The 25,296-nt window shown below is 32.8% G+C and overlaps 4 protein-coding genes, 1 long non-coding RNA gene and 1 other non-coding gene across 6 annotated transcripts; 5 read left to right on the forward strand and 1 right to left on the reverse strand.

Moving 5' to 3' along the window:
* The first annotated feature begins 781 nt into the window (after nt 1-781).
* LOC145075594 (zinc finger BED domain-containing protein RICESLEEPER 2-like) lies at nt 782-2,259 on the forward strand. Its single transcript, XM_079021787.1, has 5 exons — nt 782-990; nt 1,080-1,146; nt 1,247-2,008; nt 2,098-2,140; nt 2,234-2,259. Exons 1-5 carry the CDS (start codon nt 782-784, stop codon nt 2,257-2,259), a joined length of 1,107 nt encoding a protein of 368 aa, XP_078877913.1.
* A 9,021-nt stretch (nt 2,260-11,280) lies between these two features.
* LOC145073758 (uncharacterized) lies at nt 11,281-12,373 on the forward strand. The gene is made up of 2 exons (XM_079020255.1): nt 11,281-11,955; nt 12,065-12,373. Exons 1-2 carry the CDS (start codon nt 11,364-11,366, stop codon nt 12,127-12,129), a joined length of 657 nt encoding a protein of 218 aa, XP_078876381.1. The 5' UTR covers nt 11,281-11,363; the 3' UTR covers nt 12,130-12,373.
* A 1,142-nt stretch (nt 12,374-13,515) lies between these two features.
* LOC145074494 (membrane-associated protein VIPP1, chloroplastic-like) lies at nt 13,516-16,114 on the reverse strand. The gene is made up of 11 exons (XM_079020860.1): nt 15,844-16,114; nt 15,306-15,406; nt 15,115-15,225; nt 14,969-15,033; nt 14,819-14,900; nt 14,636-14,710; nt 14,477-14,547; nt 14,314-14,396; nt 14,175-14,239; nt 14,027-14,101; nt 13,516-13,802 (listed from the first exon to the last, which is right to left on the reverse strand). Exons 1-11 carry the CDS (start codon nt 15,980-15,982, stop codon nt 13,683-13,685), a joined length of 987 nt encoding a protein of 328 aa, XP_078876986.1. The 5' UTR covers nt 15,983-16,114; the 3' UTR covers nt 13,516-13,682.
* A 2,414-nt stretch (nt 16,115-18,528) lies between these two features.
* Nucleotides 18,529-20,277, forward strand: LOC145073205 (small ribosomal subunit protein eS4z-like). The gene is made up of 4 exons (XM_079019766.1): nt 18,529-18,667; nt 19,149-19,226; nt 19,317-19,595; nt 19,658-20,277. Exons 1-4 carry the CDS (start codon nt 18,665-18,667, stop codon nt 20,087-20,089), a joined length of 792 nt encoding a protein of 263 aa, XP_078875892.1. The 5' UTR covers nt 18,529-18,664; the 3' UTR covers nt 20,090-20,277.
* On the forward strand, nt 18,914-19,039 carry LOC145077340 (small nucleolar RNA snoR111). Its single transcript, XR_013693121.1, has one exon. It is a non-coding gene; the product is annotated as a small nucleolar RNA snoR111 (small nucleolar RNA).
* A 4,026-nt stretch (nt 20,278-24,303) lies between the features above and the next one.
* On the forward strand, nt 24,304-24,984 carry LOC145074801 (uncharacterized). The gene is made up of 2 exons (XR_013692119.1): nt 24,304-24,438; nt 24,635-24,984. It is a non-coding gene; the product is annotated as an uncharacterized LOC145074801 (long non-coding RNA).
* Nucleotides 24,985-25,296: the final 312 nt, after the last annotated feature.

Below are 25,296 nucleotides of genomic sequence, written 5' to 3' on the forward strand. Positions count from 1 at the left end.
CGTATGCCTTCCAATCGAGCGTAGTTCTCCCTCATCGAGCACCGTCATCCGACTTAAGCACCATCAGTCCGTCCGACCGCCGACCACTCCTCTTTACTGCCATCCTTAGCTCCGATTACCTCCATCGTGTTCTGAATATTGATGTAAGTTACAATCATTTGTTATTCTATTTCATGATTATTAGTTTATTACTGATTTCCAATCTTGTGTTGAGATTACTTGAGTCTCCTGGGATATACAAACAGTTAATTACAGATATCATATGCTTGATCTACAGTCTTGTGGTTTGGATCAATATCTGTTTCTTCGTGCTTCTTTTCTTCTTTTCTTTAACTGAATCAATATCTGTTTCTTCGTGCTTCTTTTTTTCTTTTCTTTAACTGATAAAATAGTTAACATGCATCTGTTTGTTTTTTTTATGCTCAGTTGAAGATAACTTCTGGGATATATGGGATTGTTGTCAATCTCTATTTTTCTATTTTTTGATTGTTAGTCTGGATATAATAACTTGGTTTAATTGAAATACTACTTTTAATTGTTAAGTCTAGATTTTTAGGAGATTGTGTTGTGGGTTCATATCTTTCTACTTGTTGGAATTATGAGTTCTAGTTTTAAGTTTGCATATTTATTGTTCTGCTGAAGATAACTCATATTATTCACTGTTTATTAATTAAAAGATCCTTATCAGGAAAATTTGTTGTTTAATGCTGATCAATTGAGAATTCTTATTAAATGTACATATTTTGACAAATGTTTTTTCATAAACCATGATGTAGATAATATGGATGGTGATGTGAGTTCAGATCCAATGGAAGGGGTTGAGGGTATCAAATATATTAACAATTCTGAGGCTAGACTTCAAACATTTTCAAATATTGCACATCAACTACAAATACAAGATAGAAAGTTGTTGCTTGATGTTCCAACACGATGGAATTCAACCTATGATATGTTGTCGGTTGCATTAAAATTTAAAGATGTTTTCCCAAAGTACACATTAGATTTTAATAAAATAGTTTTGAATGTTGTGATTTTCAGATTTTCAAATACTGCACATCATTAAGTTGTGATTTTCATAGATTTGCGGAGTACGAGCCACATTTCCATCACCTGCCTAATGATGAGGAGTGGGTGCATGTGGAGAGTGTATGTGAAATCTTGAAGGTTTTCAAGGTGCATATTACCTTTATTTAAGTATTATTTTAAATATTTTATAATGCCTAATACTAAAGCAACTTATTTTTAGGTATGCACAAATGTCATTTCTGGAAGTGATTATCCAACATCCAATCTGTATTTGATTGAGGTGTTTAGAGTAAAAGAAACTTTGGATAAAGGTGCTCTATCAAAAAATGATTTTATTAAGACTATGGTGACTAAGATGAAGGAGAAGTTTGACAAATATTGGGGGGAGTGCCATCTTGTCATGGCTATAGCTTCAGTGTTAGATCCAAGATTTAAAATGAAGTTAGTAGAATTTAGTTTCCCAACCATATACTCCAATGTTGAAAAGAACATTGAAGAAGTGAAGAAAGCACTTTATGAAATGTATGAAGAGTATTTGGAAATACATGATGCATCAGTCCGAGAAGCTGCAACGCCTGCAAATGGATGTGGAGGAAATGAAGTGTCAAAAACATCACTCGGGTCCGGATGGGAGGCTTTTGAGGAGTTTATAAAAAATACAGATTTGGAGAGACTAGAAAAGTCAGAATTAGATATGTATTTGGAAGAAGGTGTTTATAGGGACCCGAGACAAAAAGGAATGGATTCATTCAAGGCTTTGGAGTGGTGGAATGTTCATAAATTGAAGTACCGTGTTTTATCAAAGATGGCTATGGATGTGCTTGCGATCCCGATTTCTACCGTTGCATCTGAGGCAACATTTAGTGCTGGGGGTAGAGTAATTGATCCATACCGATCTTCATTGGCACCAGACACTGTTGAAAAGTTGATTTGTGGAGGAGATTGGATTAGACATCGTTATGGAATCAAGAAAAAATTAAAGGTACATTTGATAAACTTAAAACACGTGAACTAACAATTGATTATTTAAATTTATTAATATTTGATCATGTTGGTTGTTTCTTTTTACAGAAGGAGGAAATGCCCATTGAGGTTTTATTACCTACAGGGACAAGTAATACTTAAAGGTGTAAGCCAATTTAATCTATTTGTAATCTTGTTTTAATTACATTATATTGCACATCTCATAAAATGTTTTAATATGCAGATTTTGCTGGATTGAATTTGCTTTAAGGAAGATTAGCTTTTGAGTTTTGATAATATGTTATGTTCAAATTTAATCGTTTTTATAGTATTTTTGTAATTTGAACTTCCATGATAGGAAGACTTTCTTTTGGATGATTTAATTACATTTTAGGTTTGTATGTTGGAGTTTAAAACTTATGTAATTTGAAGATTTTATTTATGCATCTTGGTTGGAATTTAAGTAGTCTACTAGTATGCACCTAGCCGAAAATCAAATAAATTCGTGTTTATTATTTTTTTATTATTTTTAAATTTTTATTATTATTATGGAATTCATTTTGTAAACGAGATTTTAACGAGCTCGAGCCAAGCTTAAGCTCGTTTAAGCTCAGTTAGGCAAAACGAGTCGAGCCCGAGCCGATGTATTACTTTACGAGCCGATCTCGAGCTCTGTTTTTGGGGCTCGAAACGAGCCGAGCTCGAGCTCGAGCCATACATATTTTAAGCGAGCCGAGCTCGAGCTTGGTTAGGCTCGGGCTCGGATCGGCTCGTTTAGACCCCTAACACTGCTGCATATCTCACCTTCGACCCCTCGGGGCAGAAGCTAGTCAACTGTGCAGACTCAATGTTTGCAATCCATCGTTTGGAAGCTATGGGGTCCTTCGCCCCGTGAAAATCCGTCGCACCACTGCCCCGAAAGTCCTTGAAGGACAGTGTGCGAGATCCTGACTGGCCAGATGCCATGTCGTTCCTGAATGCCCTGAGGCGATCCTCCATCATCTCCAATATCCCTTCCTTGATCAACCCGAAGATAATGGGGGTCGACTCAAGGCTGCCTCTGGTGATCTCAGACGCGATGAACTCACGTAGCCCTTCATCTACTGGCTCGGAACCTGATCCCGAACCCGATCCCTCTCCTATACTGCCAACCGTTGGCCTCGAGCGTAGTACCACCATTCTGAAATACTAAAGAAATAACAACTGTTAGCGATACTGATACCTCTGGAGGGATCACACCTACTATAAGTTCCCTGGTCTTATCTTGGCCTTCCTTGGTTCGGGTACGGATCCTCTGCTTTCAGTAGTACGGGCCCATACTACCTTCCACATCTATCTGTACCTTCTCCAAGGACTGCCTTGACTCCACCATATCCCTTTCACTACCACTGATCTCTGCCACGCTTATCCTAGGCTTACCATAGGAAACCTCTGACTCCACCCAACCCAGTCCTCAGCTGCTGAAGGTCTCTTTGCGATGCCAATTAGCTATTACCTGAATACAATCACATGCGACGAGGCTCGGATAATCCTTCGAGTAAGGGACTCATCCCTACAACGGTTAGGACTCAAACAAGAGCTATGCAATAGGGTCAAATCCAACACTCTGAGATTATTCAACCCTGATCACATGTGACTTTAACGTATTCACCTAACAGCTAACTCCCATCACTCAAAGCCCACATAGCACAAAGCAAACAACATTTGGACAAAAGGAAACAATCTCTAGCAACTCTATCCTCGTAGAGAAAAATTGAACTAGCATACAATGCTAAACTCGTACTATTAGGCATAACCTAAACAGGCTATCCTACTGCTGTCTAGTCAATTCTAGCATGCAACTTTTCATACACTGAAGAACATAAAGCAGGCACATAAGGGATCACTCCTAGATCGTTAGTCCTATTCTAGCATGTTGTTCTACTGAAACTGATAAGCATAACATAAGCTTGTATGGGTACTTTGGGGAATACTTATTTGAGCTTGGCCGGTCGCGCACATCACACAGTTTGTTCTTTCTTAAAACCCTTTACTTAGCCTTTTAGAAAACATTTTCTTTTCCCAAAATCTTTTAATCCCTCGATTTGAGTTCAAACACCCCCGAAGGTGTGTCCGAATCCCTCAAACTAGGGCTCTGAAACCAACTTGTAACATCCCAAAAATACGAGTCAAAAATTTCATTTTTAAAAAACATGTACTTAGCAAAACATTAGGAATAAAACGTTCAACGATCATATCATTTCACAAAAGATAGTGCATGTCTAGAAAACATTTTTATAAAATATAAAAGTGTCAGAGTACAAATCCCCAGGAAGTTCTCAGGATGCGGACTACAAGCATGTGTGTGATGTACCGCTACCGCGCCAGCTCCTTCCCCTTCGAAGAAGAGGTACCTGAAACCAAAACTGAAAACTATAAGCACGAAGCTTAGTGAGTTCCCCCAACATACCACATACCATACAATTACATACGTACATATATTGTCAGGCATATCTGAGTGCCCGACCTACCCCTTCGGTCCTCTCGACCGGATACTGTCTAGTATATCTGGGAGTTGTCCTCCCTTTCGGTCCTCTCGACCGGATACTGACCAGTATACCTGGGAGCTTGCCTCCCCTTCGGTCCTCTCGACCGGATACTGACAAGCATATCTGGGTGCTGGTCTCCCCTTCGGTCCTCTCGACCGGAATCTGGGGACTACTTCACCCCCTACTACTACCACATAACACATATCACATAATCTAACTAGCATGGCTGGGCACGACCGCCCCTTCGGCCCTATCAACCGGTAATCTGGGGACTATCTCCCCCTACTATCACTAGCACATATCAGCATATCATACTAGCACATAAACATATCACAGGTAGTAGCAACCTTAGATGAATATCACAGAGACAATCATCTATCATACAACTCCTACTGGTGGGCTGGCATTGTGTCCGTAGACCCACCGCTACTAGAAGGTAACTCACCTCAAAGTAGCCGCTGATCTGCGTGGGAACTGACTGTCTTCTGCTGCTGCTGCTCCGAAAATCCTCCGGCTATAATTCCCACAAAACCCTTAGTCAAATACTGCTAACCGACCTCGGGGTAAAATGACCATTTACCCCCAACCAAACCAAGAGTCAAAGTCAAATTCCATCTAAACCGAAGGCCAATAGTCCTTCATCCTACTCGCCGAGTTATATGAACAACTCGTCGAGTTCATCTTCATCCGAAGAACACTCTATGCTGAGACTCGCCGAGCTGTATGAACAACTCGCCGAGTCTGTTCTTGAGGCAAGAAGATTGCCTTGAACTCGCCGAATCATGGCATTGACTCGCCGAGTTACTTCATGAGTGAGTCTGGCTTCTGACCCACTGAGTCACACCCAATGACTTACTACTCCAACCCGCAAATACGAAAAGGGGGAAAACTCGGGGACTCGCGACTCGACTCGCCAGGTCAAATGAACGACTCGCCGAGTCGGCCACATGCAAATACTATACCCGCGATTCTGCTTGAATCCAGCTCATGCCATTCATAGATCTAGGTTTCTAGGGCCTGATTAACACGTAAAGTTTCCAACTTTACGTGTAAATAAACACCCATGAGGGTTTTAGGGCTCAAAATGCACCAAAAGAGTAGATCTAGGGCTTTCATGCAATATGGCTCCATAAAGGCAGTAGATCCAAGCTCCTGGAGCTCAATCATGCCTAGATCTAGAGGCTAAACAACTTATTACCAACCCTAATACACAAACAAGCTTGGGAAAGGCTCAAGAAGCACTTTCATGGAGCTACAAGAGACAATAAGCATGAGAACAGGGGGAAACTGAGTTATACCTCAAGGAAATCACTGAGATAACACAAGAATGTCTGGCCTCCTTCTTCTCTTCTTGATTTACTCTCCTTCCCTCTTCAAATCTTCAAGAAAACACACCAAAATGCTTCAAACTCACAAGGAACAAGGCTTGAACGAAGTATAGAGCTCTGAGGGTGAAGGGGCGAGCTTGGGGGCGAATAAGAGGGTTTAAATAGGGTGCAAACCCTTGAAATTTAGGGTTTCATCAGACAGCGGGGACTCGCCGAGTCGCCAACTTAAACGTGCTCCCAAACCCGTCTCTACTCGGCGAGTCGGGCCTACAACTCGTCGAGTCCAAGGCCAAGAATGAAAAATACTTAGATAGATTTTACGTACCAGGAACCAGGTGCTACATCTGAATTCATGGCTATGGCTCAAACCAGTTGTGAACTAATATGGTTGCAAATTTTACTTGGTGAAATTGGTTTCCCTCAATCTAAGCGGATGAATTTATGGTGTGACAATGAGCCAGTTATCCACATTGCAAACAATCATGTTTTTCATGAAAGAACCAAACACATTGAAGTAGACTACCACTTGACTCGCGAAAAGGTTAAAAATGGAACCATCACTACACCTCACATTAGAACTGGAAGTCGGCTCGCTAATGTCTTTACTAAAGCGCTACATAGGAATCAAATTTCTTATATTTGTAACAAGTTGAACATGATTAACATTTATGCTCTTGTTTGAGGGGGAGTGTTAGAATTAATCAAACCCATTTAATCTTATGTACATATGTAGCATAAGGTTTCCTTAGTGCTGATAGTACTCATTTTGTTTAGTTTCTCTTTTAGGTAATGTTTTGTATATATAATGAGGCTTTAACCTCACATTGAATGCAAGAACTATATTCATAAATATGAATCTAATATGGGTGGTGATCCATTAACAAGAATCATAGAAAAAATAAATTGAAATGATCCCACGAATCTATCAAAAATAGAAATAGAATAGGGTTTTATTGTGTCCTAAGTTGCTTTTATGCATTTCTTGTTTTAGTAATCATTTTGTATATAAATGAGGCTTAAACCTCATTATCAAATGCAAAGCTTTCATTTCCAAAATCCTAGTTCAATACATGGTATCAAAGCCTTGTAAAACCTTGTTGGAACCCTAGTTCAATACATGGTATCAAAGCTTTGTAAAACCTTTTCGGAACCCTAGTCATTGTACATTGTAGTTTTGGCATTTGTCTTTATCAACATTCTAATTTCCATTTCATTTACTTTTCCAAACATATGGTAATATATTTTATTTAAATTTCATTGTTTTGAAAAAAATTAATTATATTAAAAGCATTTGTTGAACCAACGAGCCCTAATATATTTATAAATACTTCAACAACACATTCAAATATCTTTTTCAGATATTCTTTTTTGGTAACTTGAGCCAATAACTTTAATCCAAATATATGATGAATATTTCAAATTAATAACAAAAAAATCACATTCACACAATCACACTCGCTATAACACATTGATCTAATTAATTTTCAAACTACATTCTTATATTAATATATTATTAAGTTAGAAGTTAGATAAAATATCAGTGTGTTTTGACAAACTTGTCGCTAGAAATAAGATGAGGAGCACAAAGCATCAAATATCGATTTCTATATAATTTTTTGACAGTGGAAAATAAATTAATACATCATATAATAATACTTTTGCTATTTACCCTTAAATCAAATTATCTATAGAGCCACCGACCACTTATGTACTTCATGCTTCCTTCGCAACTTCATTCGCACGTGATGGGTGTTTCAAGCCTTAAAAGCCCCGCTGCTATGGTCAAATAAATTCACGTGATGGGTATTTCAGGTCCGGTCAAATATATTCACATAAATATATATTTACTAAAAAAAAAAATAATAAGTTAATAACAATAGTATGATTAAAGCAAGATGGTGAGTGGTCCACCCAATTAAGCTGAACTTGGACATAATCCATTCCACCGACCAAAGCTTTCCAGAATATTATTGGTATAAATATTAAATACACAAATAATTTATAGAAAATTAGCTTATAATAGGACGTGCTCAGCATGTAGTTTCTTTCTTTCTTTTTTTTCTTTTTTTTTTTAAAGCTTATAATTTTTATTAGTATATTTTTGATCTGTGAACTAGAAATTAAAAAAAAAGAAAAAAGATATCTATTTACAGCCATCCATGCATGTTAATTGATATATAAAAAACTGGAAAACGTTTTTGTAACTAATTTGTGTACATGGAAAAACTAAAAAAAGAAAACGTGTAAAATTAAAGATGTTAAAAAGAAAAATTCTTAAAAAACCATGTATAAAAATGAAAATGTATCTTGATGATGATCTTGTTTTGATTATATGGATGATTAGTCGTTGTTGTATAATTATTATTTATATATGTGTCCGTGGCGGGAGGATTGACACAATCAATGACGCATGAAGAAATTATTGAAGACACGTGTTCTTTCGTTGTGGAAGGAATTCTAATTATTATTTGTCATTTGTCGTTGTATAATTATTATTTGTATTTGTCGATAGAATATGACATATAGTAGTGTCGGTAGAATTTGAAATAAAGTCTAAGGGTCTAAAACTTTATTCACATCCTATCGACACTACTTTATGTCATATTCTACCGACAAATACAAATAATAATCATACAACGACAAATGACATAACAATTAGAATTTCTTCCACAACGAAAGGACAAGTGTTCAATAATATCTTTAATAATTTCTTCATGCGTCATTGCTTGCGTCAATCCTCCCGCCACCGACACATATATAAATAATAATTATACAACGACAAATGACAAATAATAATAAATTACAAATTATCCTTCCACAACGAAAGAACGCGTGTTTTCAATAATGTCTTACTGCTTGTGTCATTCCTCCCGCCACCGAAAGGACAATTTTTTTTTTTTCAAATTGATCGGAGGATGCATCGAGATAATCTTGATGACGATCTTGTTTTGATTATATGGATGATTTTGGACAGAGGACTCTGCTATTTAGAAATATAAATCTATTTCAACAGAGAAGAATATTGAGAGTTAACTCAAGTCTTAAACACACAAATAACTTCTGGTTTATTTCACATGGGCAAAGCTCTATTTATAGGCTCCAAAGAAATGGAAGAAATGGAAAGTTGAGATAGAAACGAGGTGATATTTTCATCATCTTCTTGTAATTTATACTTTATCATTGTATGCTTTTGGTGATATTTTCATATCACTGTATACTTTATCATCGTATGCTTCATCATTATATGCTTTAACATTGTATATTTATCATCGTATGCTTTTGATGGGTTAGTAACGAGGTTTCCCTTATTATCTAGTCTCAATAATACTTTTACATGTATAATTGCTTTTAGGCATCCTGTTCAAGTGTCTTGTGATGCATCTGTTTCCACAATAAGAAAATCGTTGATTTTTGAATTATATAAAGTAGGGGAACTTGAATTTTTTGTTTTATATTTTGTACCAAAAAAGTATTTGTATTGGTCCAAGACCAATGTATTTTTTCTGATATTTTCTTTTGTAAAACTTTTTTTTTTTGCTAAATTTTTTAAAAATCCTTGTTTTGCAATATAATTTAAACAATCAAGATTTATGACCAATATTTTAAAATCCTTGTTCTTTTGTAAATCTTTTTTTTTTCTTTTGCTAAATTTTTGTGATATTTTCTTTTGTAAAACTTTTGTTTCTTTTGTTTTACATCTTTTCAAATACAACAACATTACCTTTTAGACCTTAGTGTTTTCCACATCGACAATTATTCTCAAAGCTACCGACTCACATGATTTATGATTTTGGCATTTATTCTTTTGTACCGTAGGTTTTAACAACGGCATGTCCACATCAACGTCCTCAATCAGTTGTCATTGTTCAGTAATTTATTAAATGGAACCACTCCCGATTGTCCATTTCAATTTTCAAGGTTAACAATATACAATACAAGCATGTGCATTATCTTTCCAACGAAATATACCCGAATAAGGCTACTTTTGTGAAAACATTTGCATATCCAAACGATAATAAATGACAAATGTTTAAAATAGCACACAAATCAACAAGGGAAGGACGTGAGACGAGCTTTTGTTTTCCTCAAAAGTCTTTGGGGGTATAGTTTGAAACCCTTCACAAACAAAATTTCCTATAAAAACTAGAAATATATGTTTCATTGCATTATATTACACAATATGATTATACAAGACAAATGGGCAATTGATATATTCTTTTCACGAAAATAAACTTTCGCCCTTCAAAGTCTACATGTAAATCATATACTCTTTGAGAATTGTATTGCGAAAAAACCATAACAACCTACGATTTGAATCGCATGGAACATATTATAAATGTCAATAGATATAACTAAATAGTCAGATGCTACATTAAAGTTCAATGGAAAAAAATCCTTAAATAATTTCATAATTTAGATTTATAATAAATGGTTTTAAAAATTCATTAAATTTTACAAAGTTCGGTCCATGTATAAAAAAATGATAAAGTTTTATAAAAAATAGAATGATGATGTGATAATCCGCTAAACTCTATAAATTAAATTCATATAGATGCCTAAGTAATTATAATAATTCAATATTTTTTTACGAACATCCATAATGACAGTTTTTTCAAAAAAAACAAAATTAATGAAAAACTTAATCATTATTGTAAGAGTTTTTACATCAAAAATTTTGTAGTCAAGCTTAATGACGGTTATATATAGTGTCTCATAGTAATACCGACAACTCTTGACCTTCGTTTACACAGCGCAAAAAAAATTTGATTTTTTTTCCTACTATCATGTCACTATTTAAATTTTTCGTGTCACCCCTACTATAAAATCTTGCGTTTACTTTTAGATGTTTCTTTTTTGTTGAAACCGGTACAATATTTTATATAACATTAAAATATTATGGCAAGTCTCATATATTTGTAGCCAATTACGAATGACCAACTTATATAAAAACAATTAAAAGATTTTCTACATGTGTCTTTAGGACACATATAAATAGTATTAATTAAAAAAATATTATCATAATTAAATATAAAATTCATTAATTATAATAAATATTATCATAGTTAAATATAAAATATATTAATAATCTCCATAATTAATATATTTTACATTTAATTATGATGATACTAATCTCCATAATTAATATATTTTACATTTAATTATGATGATACTGTATTTGTTATAAATCTTATTGTCCTTATTACAAATCGATTGCTCCTTAGAAAAGCTCTCATGTTATATAGCTTTTTAAAGCCTTTTAAATTGATTAGTTTGTGATTATTTGTTATGAAAAAACTTAACAATAGATGCTATTCCCGAGTTATATCGTATATTCAAGGAATGAGTCATCATGATTTATACCAGAATATTATAGTATTAGTTTTTATGAAAACGAGATCAGTATAATTATACTTCACTAGCAAATTGTCTTTCCTATATATATGTGTGGGCAAGCTAGCTAGAGAAGATACAACAACAGTGACCATTATAAAACTTGCTGGGTTTCCAAAAGGAAGATATGGAAGATAGTATGTTAGATCCGCCGGATTTAGTATTCGATGAAAAAGTGAGTAACAAGAGAGTAAGAGATGGCGAAGAGGAAATCAATATAGGAAGACTCGAAAAGAGGCCGAGTGGCATTTTTGGTGTTAATGGTGGTGGAGACTGCGATGAAGATCCTGTCAATGAAGGATTGGAAGCAAGTGGTGGTGGGATCATCGACACTTTCATTTCTAATGTTTTTCACCAGAATGGAAGTGTTATAGAAGGAGGAGAAGTTGAAGTTGGTGGTTTAATGAAAAGTGATGTAACTGATGTTACAGTTGAAGAGAAAAGCGAAGATTTATGCATCGGTAGCGGTGGAGGGCATGGTGGAGACGATGGCGGTGACGGAGAAAGTGGAGGTGGGATTATCAACACTTTCATTTCAAATATGTTTCACCATAATGGAAGTGGAGATGATGGTGGTGATCAAACGAAAAGTGATTTACTTAATGAAGATGGTGGTGGTGGTGGGCCTGGTGGCAGTGTTGAACGAGCGGATCTCGTTGCAGAAAAGCCGCCTGAGAAGACCAACACTGTGCCTGATTTGTCTAGTAAACATCTTACAGGTATATATGCATATAACCACAGCTTTTTAACGATAGATCTTGCTTATATAAGATATATTTATTCTACCATTTGAATGCTCATGTGTGCTGTACAATAACAATGGATCAGGGCAAAAACTAAACATGCGACCAGATGATTATTCAGAAAGAGTATTTTTCCTAAACAATAACTGAAGCAGCTGATCGCATATATAGTATAGCACGTTGAAGCACTGGAGCATTCAAAGGTCAACCAAGTTCAAATTCATGTCATGGATGATAATGATCTACGTGTTGCTAATTTTATTTGATGCTTTCTTAACAGTTGAAGAAGATAGTTTTTGAGGATTTTAGATTTACATGATTCGTAATGTAACTTGAACTCAAAATACTAGTTTTATACCGCATACTAATTGACTCCTCGACTTCTTGGTGTTTATTTTTTTTTCATTCTTCCAATTTTTATATTTTGCGTATTTTTGATGAGGTTTTTGTATTAATTTTGGTACATATAAGGGCTATTCAATAACCTCTCAATAATGGCACCATTCAAAGATCACCTCTAAATTGGTCTACATTCAACACGTTTGAATGTTTGATACAACATCCGAATGATTTTTGGTAAACAAATTAAAAAAACTAGTTTCTAACGGATAAAAATGATGTTTGGTAAGCTAGCTAATAAGTTAGTTATAAATATAAAATTACATAACATAATATGAATATGTAGAAGAATGCTTTTGTTTTGTAAATTACATGTTGAAACGAGTAATTCATTTGTAAAGAAGAGAATTGAAAGGGGAGAAGATGATTTGGCGAAATTGAAAAGGGATTTTATGAAAAAGTGAGTAGCTTGGAAATTGGAATTGGAGGACGGCTACCCTTCAAATTATAAGAAAATTACAAAAGAGACCCTGTAATTTGAGTTATTGACTTATTGTATGAGTAAATCAAATCAAAACAAAACAAAAATAACTTAAATTTAGACATAAAAAATATTAGTACTGAATTATTATTATTATTAATTAACTAAAAACATGGATGTAAACTTATTAAGAAAATAAATATATAGTATTAACATAAATTCTTTTAAGTTAATTTAAATACATATTAAATACAATTTTATGCTGTTTAAATGTATAATCCGAGTATCCGACAAATAATAATCATCATTTATATCATGTCCTATATAATAATATATTTCTTTTTAACCCAATACTTATATATTTTCCTATTTATCAAAGTTACGTATGTCCTATATGATGATATTTTTCAATCCAATAGTTCATCATCTTTATATTTCATCTTATTTTCTTTTGTCAAAATCATTTCAACCGACTTTATAAAAACAAGTTCTCTTTAAGATATCATGTAAAAGAAAAATGTGTACAGTTAGAGTTGTAATTTTGGAAGGACATTTGACTATAGTTAAAAAGACCTATTTGCCCTTGCATTCTCATACAATCATAAAGTATGAACTCTGTCCAAACACCCCAATGCAAGCATGATTTGCATCCTGCCTTAACGTGTAAGCCACGACAAATATTGTTGTAAATAGATGGAAAATATGAACTCTGTCCATTTATAAATTATAAAACTCAATAAACTGATGAAAAATTCACATAAACAAAAAGTCCCACAATAACATGAGTATATATTTTGTAATAAATTTTGACAAAGGGTAACACTGGAATTTAATAAAGTTTAAGCTTGAGTAACCATTTTCCAAACAAAATATGAAGGTGATTCTAGAGGTCTCTGGTTCTTTGCCTTAATTGATTCAGCTCATTCTCTATTTCAAGATCCGGAAATGGATATGCTGCTTTTGAGTTGGAAACCGTTGTTCTCCCTGGTGGAAGCTCTCCTTTCTGTAAAATCCCAACAATGCCCTTATGGAAGGAAAAATAATATGATAATTTGATGGACTTGTTTGCAATGGATCTTGGAGAAAGTGGTGAAAAAGGTTTTTGTTTATTTTACCTTAAATATTATTAATTTCGAAATGAAGCATATTTATCTGATTTTGTAATGAAGGGTGATAATGTCATTTCATTAATGTTTAAAAGGAAAAAAAAAAAGAGAAAATAAATACCTTTGTGGTTCCAGATAGCTCCTTCTTTAAGCTTGCAAGATCATCATCAACTGATGAGCTCTCCAGCATTGCAAACTGCAAAAGGGTAAATTCAGAAAGAATGACTTAATCCAATAAGCTATATATTATAGAGAAAAAGAAAATATACCTTTCCTTCAAGATCATCAGTTGTTAGCTGATTAAGGGCTTCTGCTTGAGACTCCATGGTCATAACTAACATCAAAAAAAAAAAAGTTAGAAGGGCATTCATGTCTTTTGTTTTGTTTTAAGATAGAAAGAAAGGGAACCTTTTTCTTCCATCTTCTCAAATGCTGAAAGAGCACTGCTTGTATTCACATTCCCCAACATTTCACTTACTTTTGTTGCAGTTCTATACAAAAAAAAAAAATACATCAACTCCAACAAGTTATATAGCAAAATCTCAATGTTATTAAAAAAAAAAAAACTAACTTTGCAGATTGTGCACGTGCTTTGAGAGTATCTTTCTTTGACTTAGCCTCTTGTATCTTGCTTTCTAGAATCTGTTAAGAGAAATGTATTAAAGATTTGGAAATAAGCAAAAAATTTAAGATCTTGGAAACAATATTTAAAAAGAGGTGAAAAATCTACCCGAGTGTTATTCACAAGATTATCCACAACACCTTTCTGCTGATCAAGTTGAGTCCTCAAAGAAGCTGCATTGTCCTGTAAAACAACACAAATATACAATCATATCATATATTTTTATATAAAAATATCAAAATCATTATGAGTGATTTATAGATCTAAAAAAAATGAAAAATGAAGTCTTACAGCATAAGATTTACGCCTCTTTAAAGCTTCACGTGCAAGATCTTCATCTCCCTTACTAAGAGCTAGTTGTGCTCTTTTGTACCTAAAATTTAATTCTTTTTTTTTTTATAAAAAAACATTTATGAAAAAAAAAAGAACATGGTGACTCACCAGTCTTCAGAAGCTTGCTCAGCAGCTTTATATTTGTTCTCCAACCGCTTTTGAGATGCCAAAACCTTCACAACCAAAATCATGAAATTAGTTTCATATCCAAAAGTAAATAAATATATATAAATAAATAAAAAATGAAAGTGTACTTGAGCTGTAGCTTGACGCATCTTTATTAGATCATCATTCATTTCAAGAACAGCTTGCTCTAAGATCTTTTCTGGATCTTCAAAGGTGCTAACAAGTGCATTTGCATACGACTAACAGATCAAAAATAACAATTTAAAACAAAAAAAAAAACTATATGACATAATGAATATCCAAATAATAACAACCTAACCTTGACAACTCGTGCAAAACGATCAAAAAGATTCATGCGAATCCCATAACATCTTGTATTTCTAGGGTGATCTAGTCGTACTCTAATCTTTAGGGCTCCAACTGCAACACAAATGTAAAATCATTAAAAGGACTTTTAATCATTTTTCATATATTTACTTACCTCTACGAATTCCTTATCTTTCATCATTGATTATGTTGACTAAATGAAAGGAATAGCAATGTGCTTTCAGTTATTGTTTGTTATGGCAATCTTGAAAGACACTGTTAACTTTGAAAACTCATCCACAAAGGTGGGATGATTATATTATAAGAAGAATTAGCATCGCTTAACCACTAACTTATTCACTTCAATCCGAGTAACCTTATCAACATCATTGAGAAAACGCATAAATCTAGAAGATTAAGGGTTTATGATTGACATAACAGAAAGTTTAACTAATGAAATTTGTACAAGTTATAACATAAAAAAAAGGATGAATCATGTTATAAACTGATAAATTTTGAATTGGGTCTGAGTATATTAATCAGTAAGTTACCTCCAGAACCAAAGAACGATGTCCTGTTAGTTGGAATCTTGCAAAATCCAATTCTGGTAGAAGAATCCTGTAATGAAGCTGATGTTGTTGAAGCGATACTTAACCCTGCAACAGGTGCTCTCAGTGCCATTGAATTCATTGATGAATTAAAACCAAAACCACCTTACGTCGACCAAAATCCCCAAATTGTAACAAGTCGGAAGATTTATTTTATATACAAAGGGATAATCGACGGTTTTCGTGCTGCTAGTCTTCTATGTTTTGGGGGTTTCGTACTTGTGGTGGTGATTGTATTGCAACCTTCGTTTGGGTTGTGCGAATTGCGATGAGGGAAAACTTGACGAAATTTAACCGAAGTGGCTATAAAGTATGAACCATGTTCTAAATCAATGGCCCAAGTTACCGGTGTCAAAAGTAGACAATAGCCAGTCTATTCTGCCCAAACTACCCGAATCCGATACCCGATAACTTGGGATTTCGAGTATTGCCATTTAAAAAAAAATAAAAAAAAAAAAAAAAAAATAATCGCTTAAATGTCAAAATGACACTTTCATTTTAATTTTTATATTTTATATGGATTTTATAGGCTAATTTTCATACATTATTTCAAAATAGTAGAATGATAATTGGATCTAGATTTTAAACGAGGCAATAAATCATTTCCTTCTTCGGTATGTATCTATCTAAACGTAATTGTTTGGACTACAATTCAATTATCGCATAGTATGCAATGTGATAAGATTTCGAGCTAGACATTACCATACAATATCTAGATTTACAAAATCCCTAAAAATATTATTATTTTTCTGGCTTTGATCTTTATTTTTCAGTGAGATAGATTATGATTTGTCCATGTGTCATATTAACATGTCTCAAAGTCATATCCGAATTTTTTTGCACCTACCTGATATCCAAACTAATTAAATACCGGGTTAACCTAATACTCGAAATTTCACACCCAATACCTGACCCGACATAATTTACTTGGATTCAAAACGAGTCGGACGGATAGTTCAGATTTGATTATTTTTAACAGACCTAATAAAAACTCAAAATAAATTAAAATACTTTAACTTGAGATAATCTAAAATGTTATATATCCAATTCTTATTTGTAGCAACGTATTATTAGGTTTTACATACTAGGTGTGAAACCCATGTATTACATGAGTTTATTTAAAAAAAATTAAATATAAAATTTTAACAATTTGAAAAGTTTGAATTTATAAGAAAAATGAGAAAAAATTTAAATTATTAAAATTAATGAGACTTTAATACATTGAATACATTACATATATAAATCATTTCTAATAAATATTTTACATATATATATTACCTTACATATTAAATGTGAAATTTTAATTTAATAAAATAAATATACAATAAAATGACAAATGGAAAATAAAAAATTCAAAAATTCTAGAAAATGTCATGTGTCCAATTGAATGAGAAGAGGACATGTGACAAAAAAACCTTCATTTATTAAGGAGGATTATTATTTGATTTATTAAAACTATGAATTACATCATATAGAAAGTAAATATATCAAAAAAAGGTTATTCACAAAGATAAACTAATATCGTAATTTGAAATTTTAAGTTTCTACGCTTAGTAAAACCTCTTATATTAGAAAGTTAATGACCTAAGAGGTAATAAACTTTGATTTCCATCTATCTATCATAATAAATGAAAATGTTATTGCCACTTGTCATTCTCTTATTTAATTTGCCACATGTCATTTTGTTATAATTTTGAAATATATTTATTTTCCACTTGTCAATTATATCATTAGTCATTTCCACTATATCATTAATTTAGTTTCCATAAATTAAACCTACTATAATAACTATTAATTTCAATTTTGAAATTTAAAATTTCAATTTCAATTTCAAATAAATTTACACTTTAAACCATTATATTTAACATTTTATTATAATAACTCATTTAGTACACGAGTCTAACAATTAAACACATAATTTTAATTAATTTATTTTTTGCATATATTTTTTTTTTCATAATTTTCACTTATTTCATATTTCAAACTCAAATAAACTTCTCATTTAATCGCTCTTATTTAACATTATGTTTTAATTAACCCGTATAATATACGGGTTTCACAACTAGTATATAATAAAAGGACATTGTTTCCATCCATTATTTATTCAATTTTTTGTTTATAAATTTAGAGGTTTCAGAAGACAATTTTCTAATCTTATATCCAGGAAATACTTTTCTAAAATTTAAAAGTTGAAAAATAAGGTTTTGAACCATCTAAATGGTCATGAAAATCTTGAAAATACCTTAGCTTATGGTCTAGCCATAAATTACTTATTGTTTGTTTTTAATAAGTACGAAAGTTTCATTAAATTTTGACACCAAAAGAAAGTTCGGCAAAATATGAAAAAATAGGGTTTTTGATACCGATTTCACCCCTATAGATTTAAATGCTTTTCTCAAAAACCAAGTTAAAAACCGAACTAGTTCTAACACAAGCTGATTTTGATTTTTGTTGAACAAAATATAATGTTTTGGAAAAAATTCTGGTTTTTAACACTATACAAATGGATTGTGGAGCATGACCGAATGGGCCCGATTTCAATGGTAAAATAAAACTTAGGCCTGATATACTGACCGGCTGGCCTAATTTCAAGCCCAATGGTGGTTTTGTGGGTTTATAAGCATAGGATTTAGGGTTTACCAGAGCTTCGATTTAAGAAAATCGCTTCGGTTGCGGCATCTAGTTGCAGAGAAGTGGCGAGGAGAGTAGCAGGCTATCCGAAAATTCAACTGGAGATTTAGATCTCCCGCCGGACACCGCAACCATGGTATAATTCATGTTTATTTCTCTGCACTGTTTCTATGTAATGTTTATGTTGTACGGAAAATTCATATGCATGTTAGGTTAATTGTAATGCATATACATTCAATTGTTTCTTCATTCTTGATGATTATTTGCTTTTCGAAAACTTATAATTTGTTGGCCTGAATCACGAGCCTATTGCAAAAAAATCCTGGAAATATCTTGCTCGTGTATTGACCTTCTTAAAGTTCATGCTTATATTCCTCTGTTGATACTTTTGAGTGACATTCATCAATTGTCTCTTCATTTTCACAACTGAAGGATAAAGTAAAGAAGGCAAGATATCGTTTCAGTCATCATTATTTCGATTGATGATCTGATTGTTGCTTGTCCACAATTTATGCATATAAAGTTACCCTACGCTTATTTCTGCTACTTTCCTTCTAAATTACAACTTGTTAGCTTAATGTTTGTTATCTAACAAACCTTTTTCATTGTATTCAAAGGCTCGAGGATTAAAGAAACACATGAAGAGGCTCAATGCCCCTAAGCATTGGATGCTTGACAAACTTGGTGGTGCTTTTGTAAGTATATTCTTCTTTCACCTCTCTCTGTAATAACTCACATTTTTCTTTGTTTTCGACGTATTTAATCCTCAATTTTGGTTTATTCAGGCTCCTAAACCATCGTCTGGACCCCACAAATCCCGTGAATGTTTGCCCTTGATCCTTATCCTTCGTAACAGGTTGAAATATGCATTGACATATCGTGAGGTTCAATCTATTTTAATGCAACGACATGTTCTTGTTGACAACAAAGTTAGAACTGACAAAACATATCCAGCTGGATTCATGGATGTTGTTTCTATCCCTAAAACCAATGAAAACTTCCGTCTTCTTTATGACACAAAAGGTCGATTCAGACTGCATTCAGTTAGAGATGAAGAAGCTAAGGTAATTGATAAAATTATTCTAAGTAAGGAAATTAGTTTTGTTTTTAACTTTTTTTTTCGCAGTTTAAATTGTGCAAGGTAAGATCAGTCCAATTTGGGTCAAAGGGGATTCCCTACATCAACACATATGATGGAAGAACAATTCGTTACCCGGACCCACTAATCAAAGCCAACGACACAATCAAACTCGACCTCGACTCAAACAAAATCGTGGATTTCATCAAATTCGATGTTGGAAATGTTGTCATGGTGACAGGTGGCAGAAACACAGGGCGTGTTGGGATTCTTAAGAACAGGGAGAAACATAAGGGGAGTTTTGAAACTGTTCATATTCAAGATTCAACTGGACATGAATTTGCTACTCGTTTGGGGAATGTGTTTACTCTTGGAAAAGGGTCAAAGCCTTGGGTGTCTTTGCCTAAGGGAAAGGGTATTAAGTTGACTATCATTGAGGAGGCTAGGAAAAGAAGAGCTGCTCAAGATGCTGTTGCTTAAGTTTTGGTTTGGTTTTTATGTTTTTGTTTTCTTGAAAGAGGTTTTGAAGTTATGTTTTTGTGTTACAAGTTAATGAAGTTATGGTTTAGGGCTATATGAGATCGGAATGCACAATAATTTTTGTAGCAAGTTGGTAAAAACTTCTGTTAAATGTTTATTTATTATTATGTTTACCTTTTAATGTTCAACTATATGTTTATAAAATCTCTCTCTCCCTCTCTCGCTCTCTCTCTCCAAAAGCTTAAGAACTTTTACCATAACATGTTTTATATGTTTTTACTTTTTAATTAAGTGAGTTTAATGGGTTGGGAAATATGCTATTTCAATGTGTTCTGGAAAAAAATAAAAGAAATAAGAGAAAAAAACCTATATGACAATGGATTAAATGGGTTGAGAAATTATACTCCTATCACCCTTATTGATGCGATCTAGTTGCTCCCTAATTCTTGTCACATCACTTATATTTTTGCTGTTTAGAGGTGGTTTAATGGGTAGTGTTTGTTTTTATTTTGATTATTATTTATAATGATCTAAGTTATATAAAACTTAAGGTTTCATTAAAATCGATTTGACAAGTATATGATAATAAAAGGTAAGACATTTGAAATTAAAATATACAAAACTTTAACATAAAAATATTACCACACTTATCCATATATTGGTGTATTTTGCACATCTCTTGAAAACTTGTCAAAACTTTAGAAACCGAAAATGTTTGTTGTTTCCAAGATGGAAAATTTCAAGAGTCTTGTTTAATTGCATTTCATCATTTTCACCATTTCTCCAATTACACATCACTCTATTGAACAAAAAGTCAAATTGTACTATCATTTTGTTTATGTGCTTCCATTTGGTGTAAATTTGCTCTTTGTTTCGGTAGCAACCTCGACTCATTTCGTTGTGGAACAGTTGGGTGATTCTGTTCCAAAAAGATGACCCACGTTCGTAGATGTCAGCCGTCGGTTCCTCCTATACATTGACTCATGCAAGGGCCAAAGCCCCTTGTTTTGTCGTGCTCCAAGGGGCAATCTGGGAACCAGGTTGATCGATTGAGGAAAACATTTTAAGAGGGGTAAATGAATGCTAAATATTTGATAGAGATGAATAACGAAGGTTTGAGAGCCGTGAAAAATGAAGATGGTTGTTTATATTCATTTTGGTTGAAAAGTATTTTAAATTTGAAATTTTGAAAAAAAACGGGTAGTTTTTGAAAAATGAGTATATTTTTGAAAAGTGTTGAATTTTTTTAGAAATTACAAATATTTTTTGCTCTCCTCTACACCAACTCACCGAGTTGGCTCACCGAACTCAACATACCAATATGTGGCAAGTTTTTGCCGAGGTAGGCTAGCAATTGCCATTGCCGAGGAGATCCCAAAGCTACAACCTCGAAGATGGATGAATTTTGATAGAAAAAGTTAAGTTGAAGAAAAAACGAAAATAGACTAAAATGCCTTTAGAAAATATAATGTGTCGTACATGTTACACAATACACATGTTATGATTTCAATGAAGATTGAATAACACTTTTACTTTTCGAGACCAACAAGTAAAATTATTTACTTGAAATGGAAATATGAAAAACAAAACAATACAATTAGTTTTTTAATTTTTGTATATTAAAGGAACGAAATCTAAAGTTGACTTTGTTAAAGTATGTCTATCTAAGTAGTTTGTCGAACAGTGGCAGCAGGTCAACCAACGATAATTAATCACATTTGGTAGGGAGCACATGCTCTATACTTGCCAATTTGCCACTATCCTCTTTAATTTCCCACCGTTATCAAGCGACTGAAGTAGATAATTGATATTGAGAAAAGAGAACCCCATGAATTATTATTGATTTAACAATCTAAAGGTATTCAAAATAATGATAATATGTGTTATATATGTTTTTTTTATATAATTTATAAAAAAAGATTATTGTATATATTTTGTATGCAAAAGCGTGGAGGTGGTACAAACTACAAACACAAAATACAGAAGAAAAACCAACAAATCGTTTGACCAAAAGGCTCCATCACCACCTTCTAATATTTAAATATCTATTTTAATTCGAATCTTGGATAACAATACCAAAATTGGGCAAAAAATGCCAACAATCCTTCCTACTCATTTTGTCTGTTTATTCACTCTAACTTTACGATAGCATATTCTCTCACCTCATACATTAATTTTCCTTTTTCGTGATACAGTCCAATTAACGATATATAATTGTCTTTTGCCTTAATTAGAAAAAATAGAGCTCCTTTTGTATTGCTCCGTTTCTTGTAAATAGTCATTGTACAAAGGTCGAGAGAATTTACATGTTGTAAACCCTATATTTTAATATAACCATTCATTATATAAGTTATCACTCAAGAGGTCGGTAAATGTCTAGTTTGACAAGCTAGCTGATAAACTAGTTTAAGAAATAATAATGTTTGGTAAAATAAATATTTAAAATACATATGATACAAGTTTCCAATGTGTATTTATTATTTTTCTCTTAGAATTTAATTATTTATTATGATGTATTTCTATGCATTACAAAAAGCAAACCATACATATGAAAACGAGGATAATGAATTTTTTATTTTGTTCATGTTTACTTATTATTTTTTTTTATATATATACGATATATCATCAAATTTATTGAAACTATTTACATATTACCCTTACGACCAGATGCTGTAGGTTACAAGGTAATATATGAAAAAATTTAGCAAGCTGTATGATGTATGGTGTACAAAAAATAGACTAAATGTGAACAAAATCAAAAATTCATTACCATCCTTAGTCGTTTTCCCGATGAAATATTTCAGTGATCATTTTACGAGCTATATGCATGAAACTACAGCGATGCCTATACTACGACATGTCTACTTTTTGATGGTTTTCCTTACAGAATTCTAAGGCTAGGGTTAATTGGATCATGTGGCTACAAAATCCAATCCGGTCTTAATTTGCATTTTTCTCTAGCTCCTTGCTAGATGTTCGGTTTTTTAATATATGATGCAGCTAGGCCTGACAATGTAGCGAGTTTGGAGCATAGTTGTTGATCCATTTACCCGTTAACGACCCATACTCGCTAACCCTTTTATTAAAAAGGTCGGATATGGATCATCATTGATCCGCTCCATTTATAACCCGTTCCGTATAAATTTTAGAATTATATATTTATATTTAATAATACCTAAAGTTTAATTTTTTAATTCCAATCGAAAGTCCAAAGAGAAAAGACCAAAGACTAAACTATTTTTACATAGGTCTCGAGGACTCGATTTCTAGACTTTCAATCATCTACTAAGAATCATGATGTCATTCATTTGTATTCCATCAAGAAATCACCAATTTCATTTGTATATCAATAAAGTCATTTATCAACCGAAAGAAAGTTTGTAATTGCTATTCTTTATCACTGCAATCTGCGGTCAAAAATCAATAAGAAGTTACTACAATAATGATTTTAATTCCAATCGAAAGTCCTCGAGTACGTAATGTGTTTTGTAAATCAACATTTGTTTTATTTGATAAATGTTACTTTAAGACTTACAAAAAATGTGTTTGATTTTTCAAAAAAACTATGGGTTACAGGGCGGGTTTGGATATATGTTGATTTGCTGGATAATGGTATGAGTTTAACTATTCAAAACCCTGCGGGTTACGGAGCAAGTTGGATCAAATTTTGAAATTTGTTAAAAGGGTTTGGATCAAGGCTGATTCGCTCCAAACTCGCCCCATTGCCAGGTCTAGATGCAGCTGTTCTAAAAAAAATACGACATGTCTCAGCCTCTACACCAATGACTTTTATCCTTGTCAAAGAAAAACTTTCTTTGTAGTGAAATATTTCTACTTTTATTGTAGTCAAAGAAACTTTCTTGTAGTGAAATATTTCTTTTTCCATAAAAAAAACATGACAACATTTAAATAGAGTTGAAACTATTTTTGACGGTATGATCAAGTTTCTTTGCGCATTTTTAAATGGGTAGCACTAAGCCTTTTATTTAAAACATAAAAAATTGGTCTCATGACAGTTGATATAATTTGAATCATTAGGCTCCTTTGTCTTGTAGGGTGTCACTTACTTTCTTGTCCATTGTTATTTGTGCTGTAGCAATTATATATATATATATATATATATATATATATATATATATATATATATATATATATATATATATATATATATATATATATATATATATATATATATATAGTGAGTGAGTAAGGAATTGAAGTTGAAGTAGAGTTGTGGACAATGAGGAGGTGGAAGGGTTGCTATTGTTTCAAATTCAAGAATTCTTTTATTTTATCAACTAAAGGCATACTTTTGAAGCTGAAATCATGCCTCACAAACAAAGCAAAAGGTAAAGACCATAGATGATCTCTTTATCTCTCCCTCCATCTCTCCATAGGATCAAAGAGAAACCTACATTTTTTGCAGGGTATGCACATAAATATCATAAAGTCCTTGATTGAAAGACTCAAACCTACGATCATCTTGCTTCCTTTAAGAGCTCTTTATCTCTAATATATGTAGGTGTAACTGTGTATATATTGCAGGGCATAAGAATGGACTGGTGAGTCTTTACAAAGACATGGAGGCTTGTGGGGGATACGAAGATATACAAGTGATGTGGGAAATGGTTCATTCTTCAAATGTCAAAAAGATTAAACGCAACGATAAACCCTTTTATTGGAGATTTTGTTTGGATACAACTTAAGATATTTTTTTTTCTATCCCCATTCCCCAATACAGCTTTTTTCCTTTTCAACCCAAATCACTAGTGGAGTATTATTTATCTTAATAGGTAAGGGTATTATGGACAATTTCCACCTCCATGAACGTGTAATTAGTCATAAATCTTGGTACATCAACATATATGTTAAGTGGAATAGTTATTTTATCATAATTGTCTTGGTATAAAGCAGAACATATTAAAACCATTACCAAAATTTCACTCTACAGAGTGCATGAACTTTTTTATAATATCAGCTCAAAGATTCAATTTGCGAGCAAAATAACAATTTTTTGAAGTCCAAATGCATTTTTGCATTATCTTGTGAAGTTAATAGATTATAACTTTAGCTATGTTTTCATTTTCCATAACCTATACCCTTCATGAAATTTCCAGAACTTAGATCCCCAAAATCATTAGTAAAATAACAATTAATATTCAATAAACATATTTCAGTTATTTATAAAAACCTATATCAAACTAGCA

This window comes from Lactuca serriola, chromosome 9 (genome assembly GCF_051521515.1).
Source record: "Lactuca serriola cultivar US96UC23 chromosome 9, Lser_US96UC23_V15, whole genome shotgun sequence".
NCBI classification, from domain to species: Eukaryota; Viridiplantae; Streptophyta; class Magnoliopsida; order Asterales; family Asteraceae; genus Lactuca; species Lactuca serriola.

Coding starts and splice junctions, on each gene's coding strand:
- LOC145073758 (XM_079020255.1), top strand. CDS start 11,364: ATGGAAGATAGTATGTTAGATCCGCCGGATTTAGTATTCGATGAAAAA. Junction 11,956..12,064: donor GTCTAGTAAACATCTTACAG/GTATATATGCAT, acceptor ACAATGGATCAG/GGCAAAAACTAAACATGCGA.
- LOC145075594 (XM_079021787.1), top strand. CDS start 782: ATGGATGGTGATGTGAGTTCAGATCCAATGGAAGGGGTTGAGGGTATC. Junction 991..1,079: donor TTTAAAGATGTTTTCCCAAA/GTACACATTAGA, acceptor TGATTTTCATAG/ATTTGCGGAGTACGAGCCAC. Junction 2,009..2,097: donor GAATCAAGAAAAAATTAAAG/GTACATTTGATA, acceptor TTCTTTTTACAG/AAGGAGGAAATGCCCATTGA.
- LOC145073205 (XM_079019766.1), top strand. Junction 19,227..19,316: donor ACAAACTTGGTGGTGCTTTT/GTAAGTATATTC, acceptor TGGTTTATTCAG/GCTCCTAAACCATCGTCTGG. Junction 19,596..19,657: donor TTAGAGATGAAGAAGCTAAG/GTAATTGATAAA, acceptor TTTTTTTCGCAG/TTTAAATTGTGCAAGGTAAG.
- LOC145074494 (XM_079020860.1), bottom strand. CDS start 15,982: ATGAATTCAATGGCACTGAGAGCACCTGTTGCAGGGTTAAGTATCGCT. Junction 14,548..14,635: donor ATCTTGTGAATAACACTCGG/GTAGATTTTTCA, acceptor TTCTCTTAACAG/ATTCTAGAAAGCAAGATACA. Junction 14,397..14,476: donor GCACGTGCACAATCTGCAAA/GTTAGTTTTTTT, acceptor TTTTTTGTATAG/AACTGCAACAAAAGTAAGTG.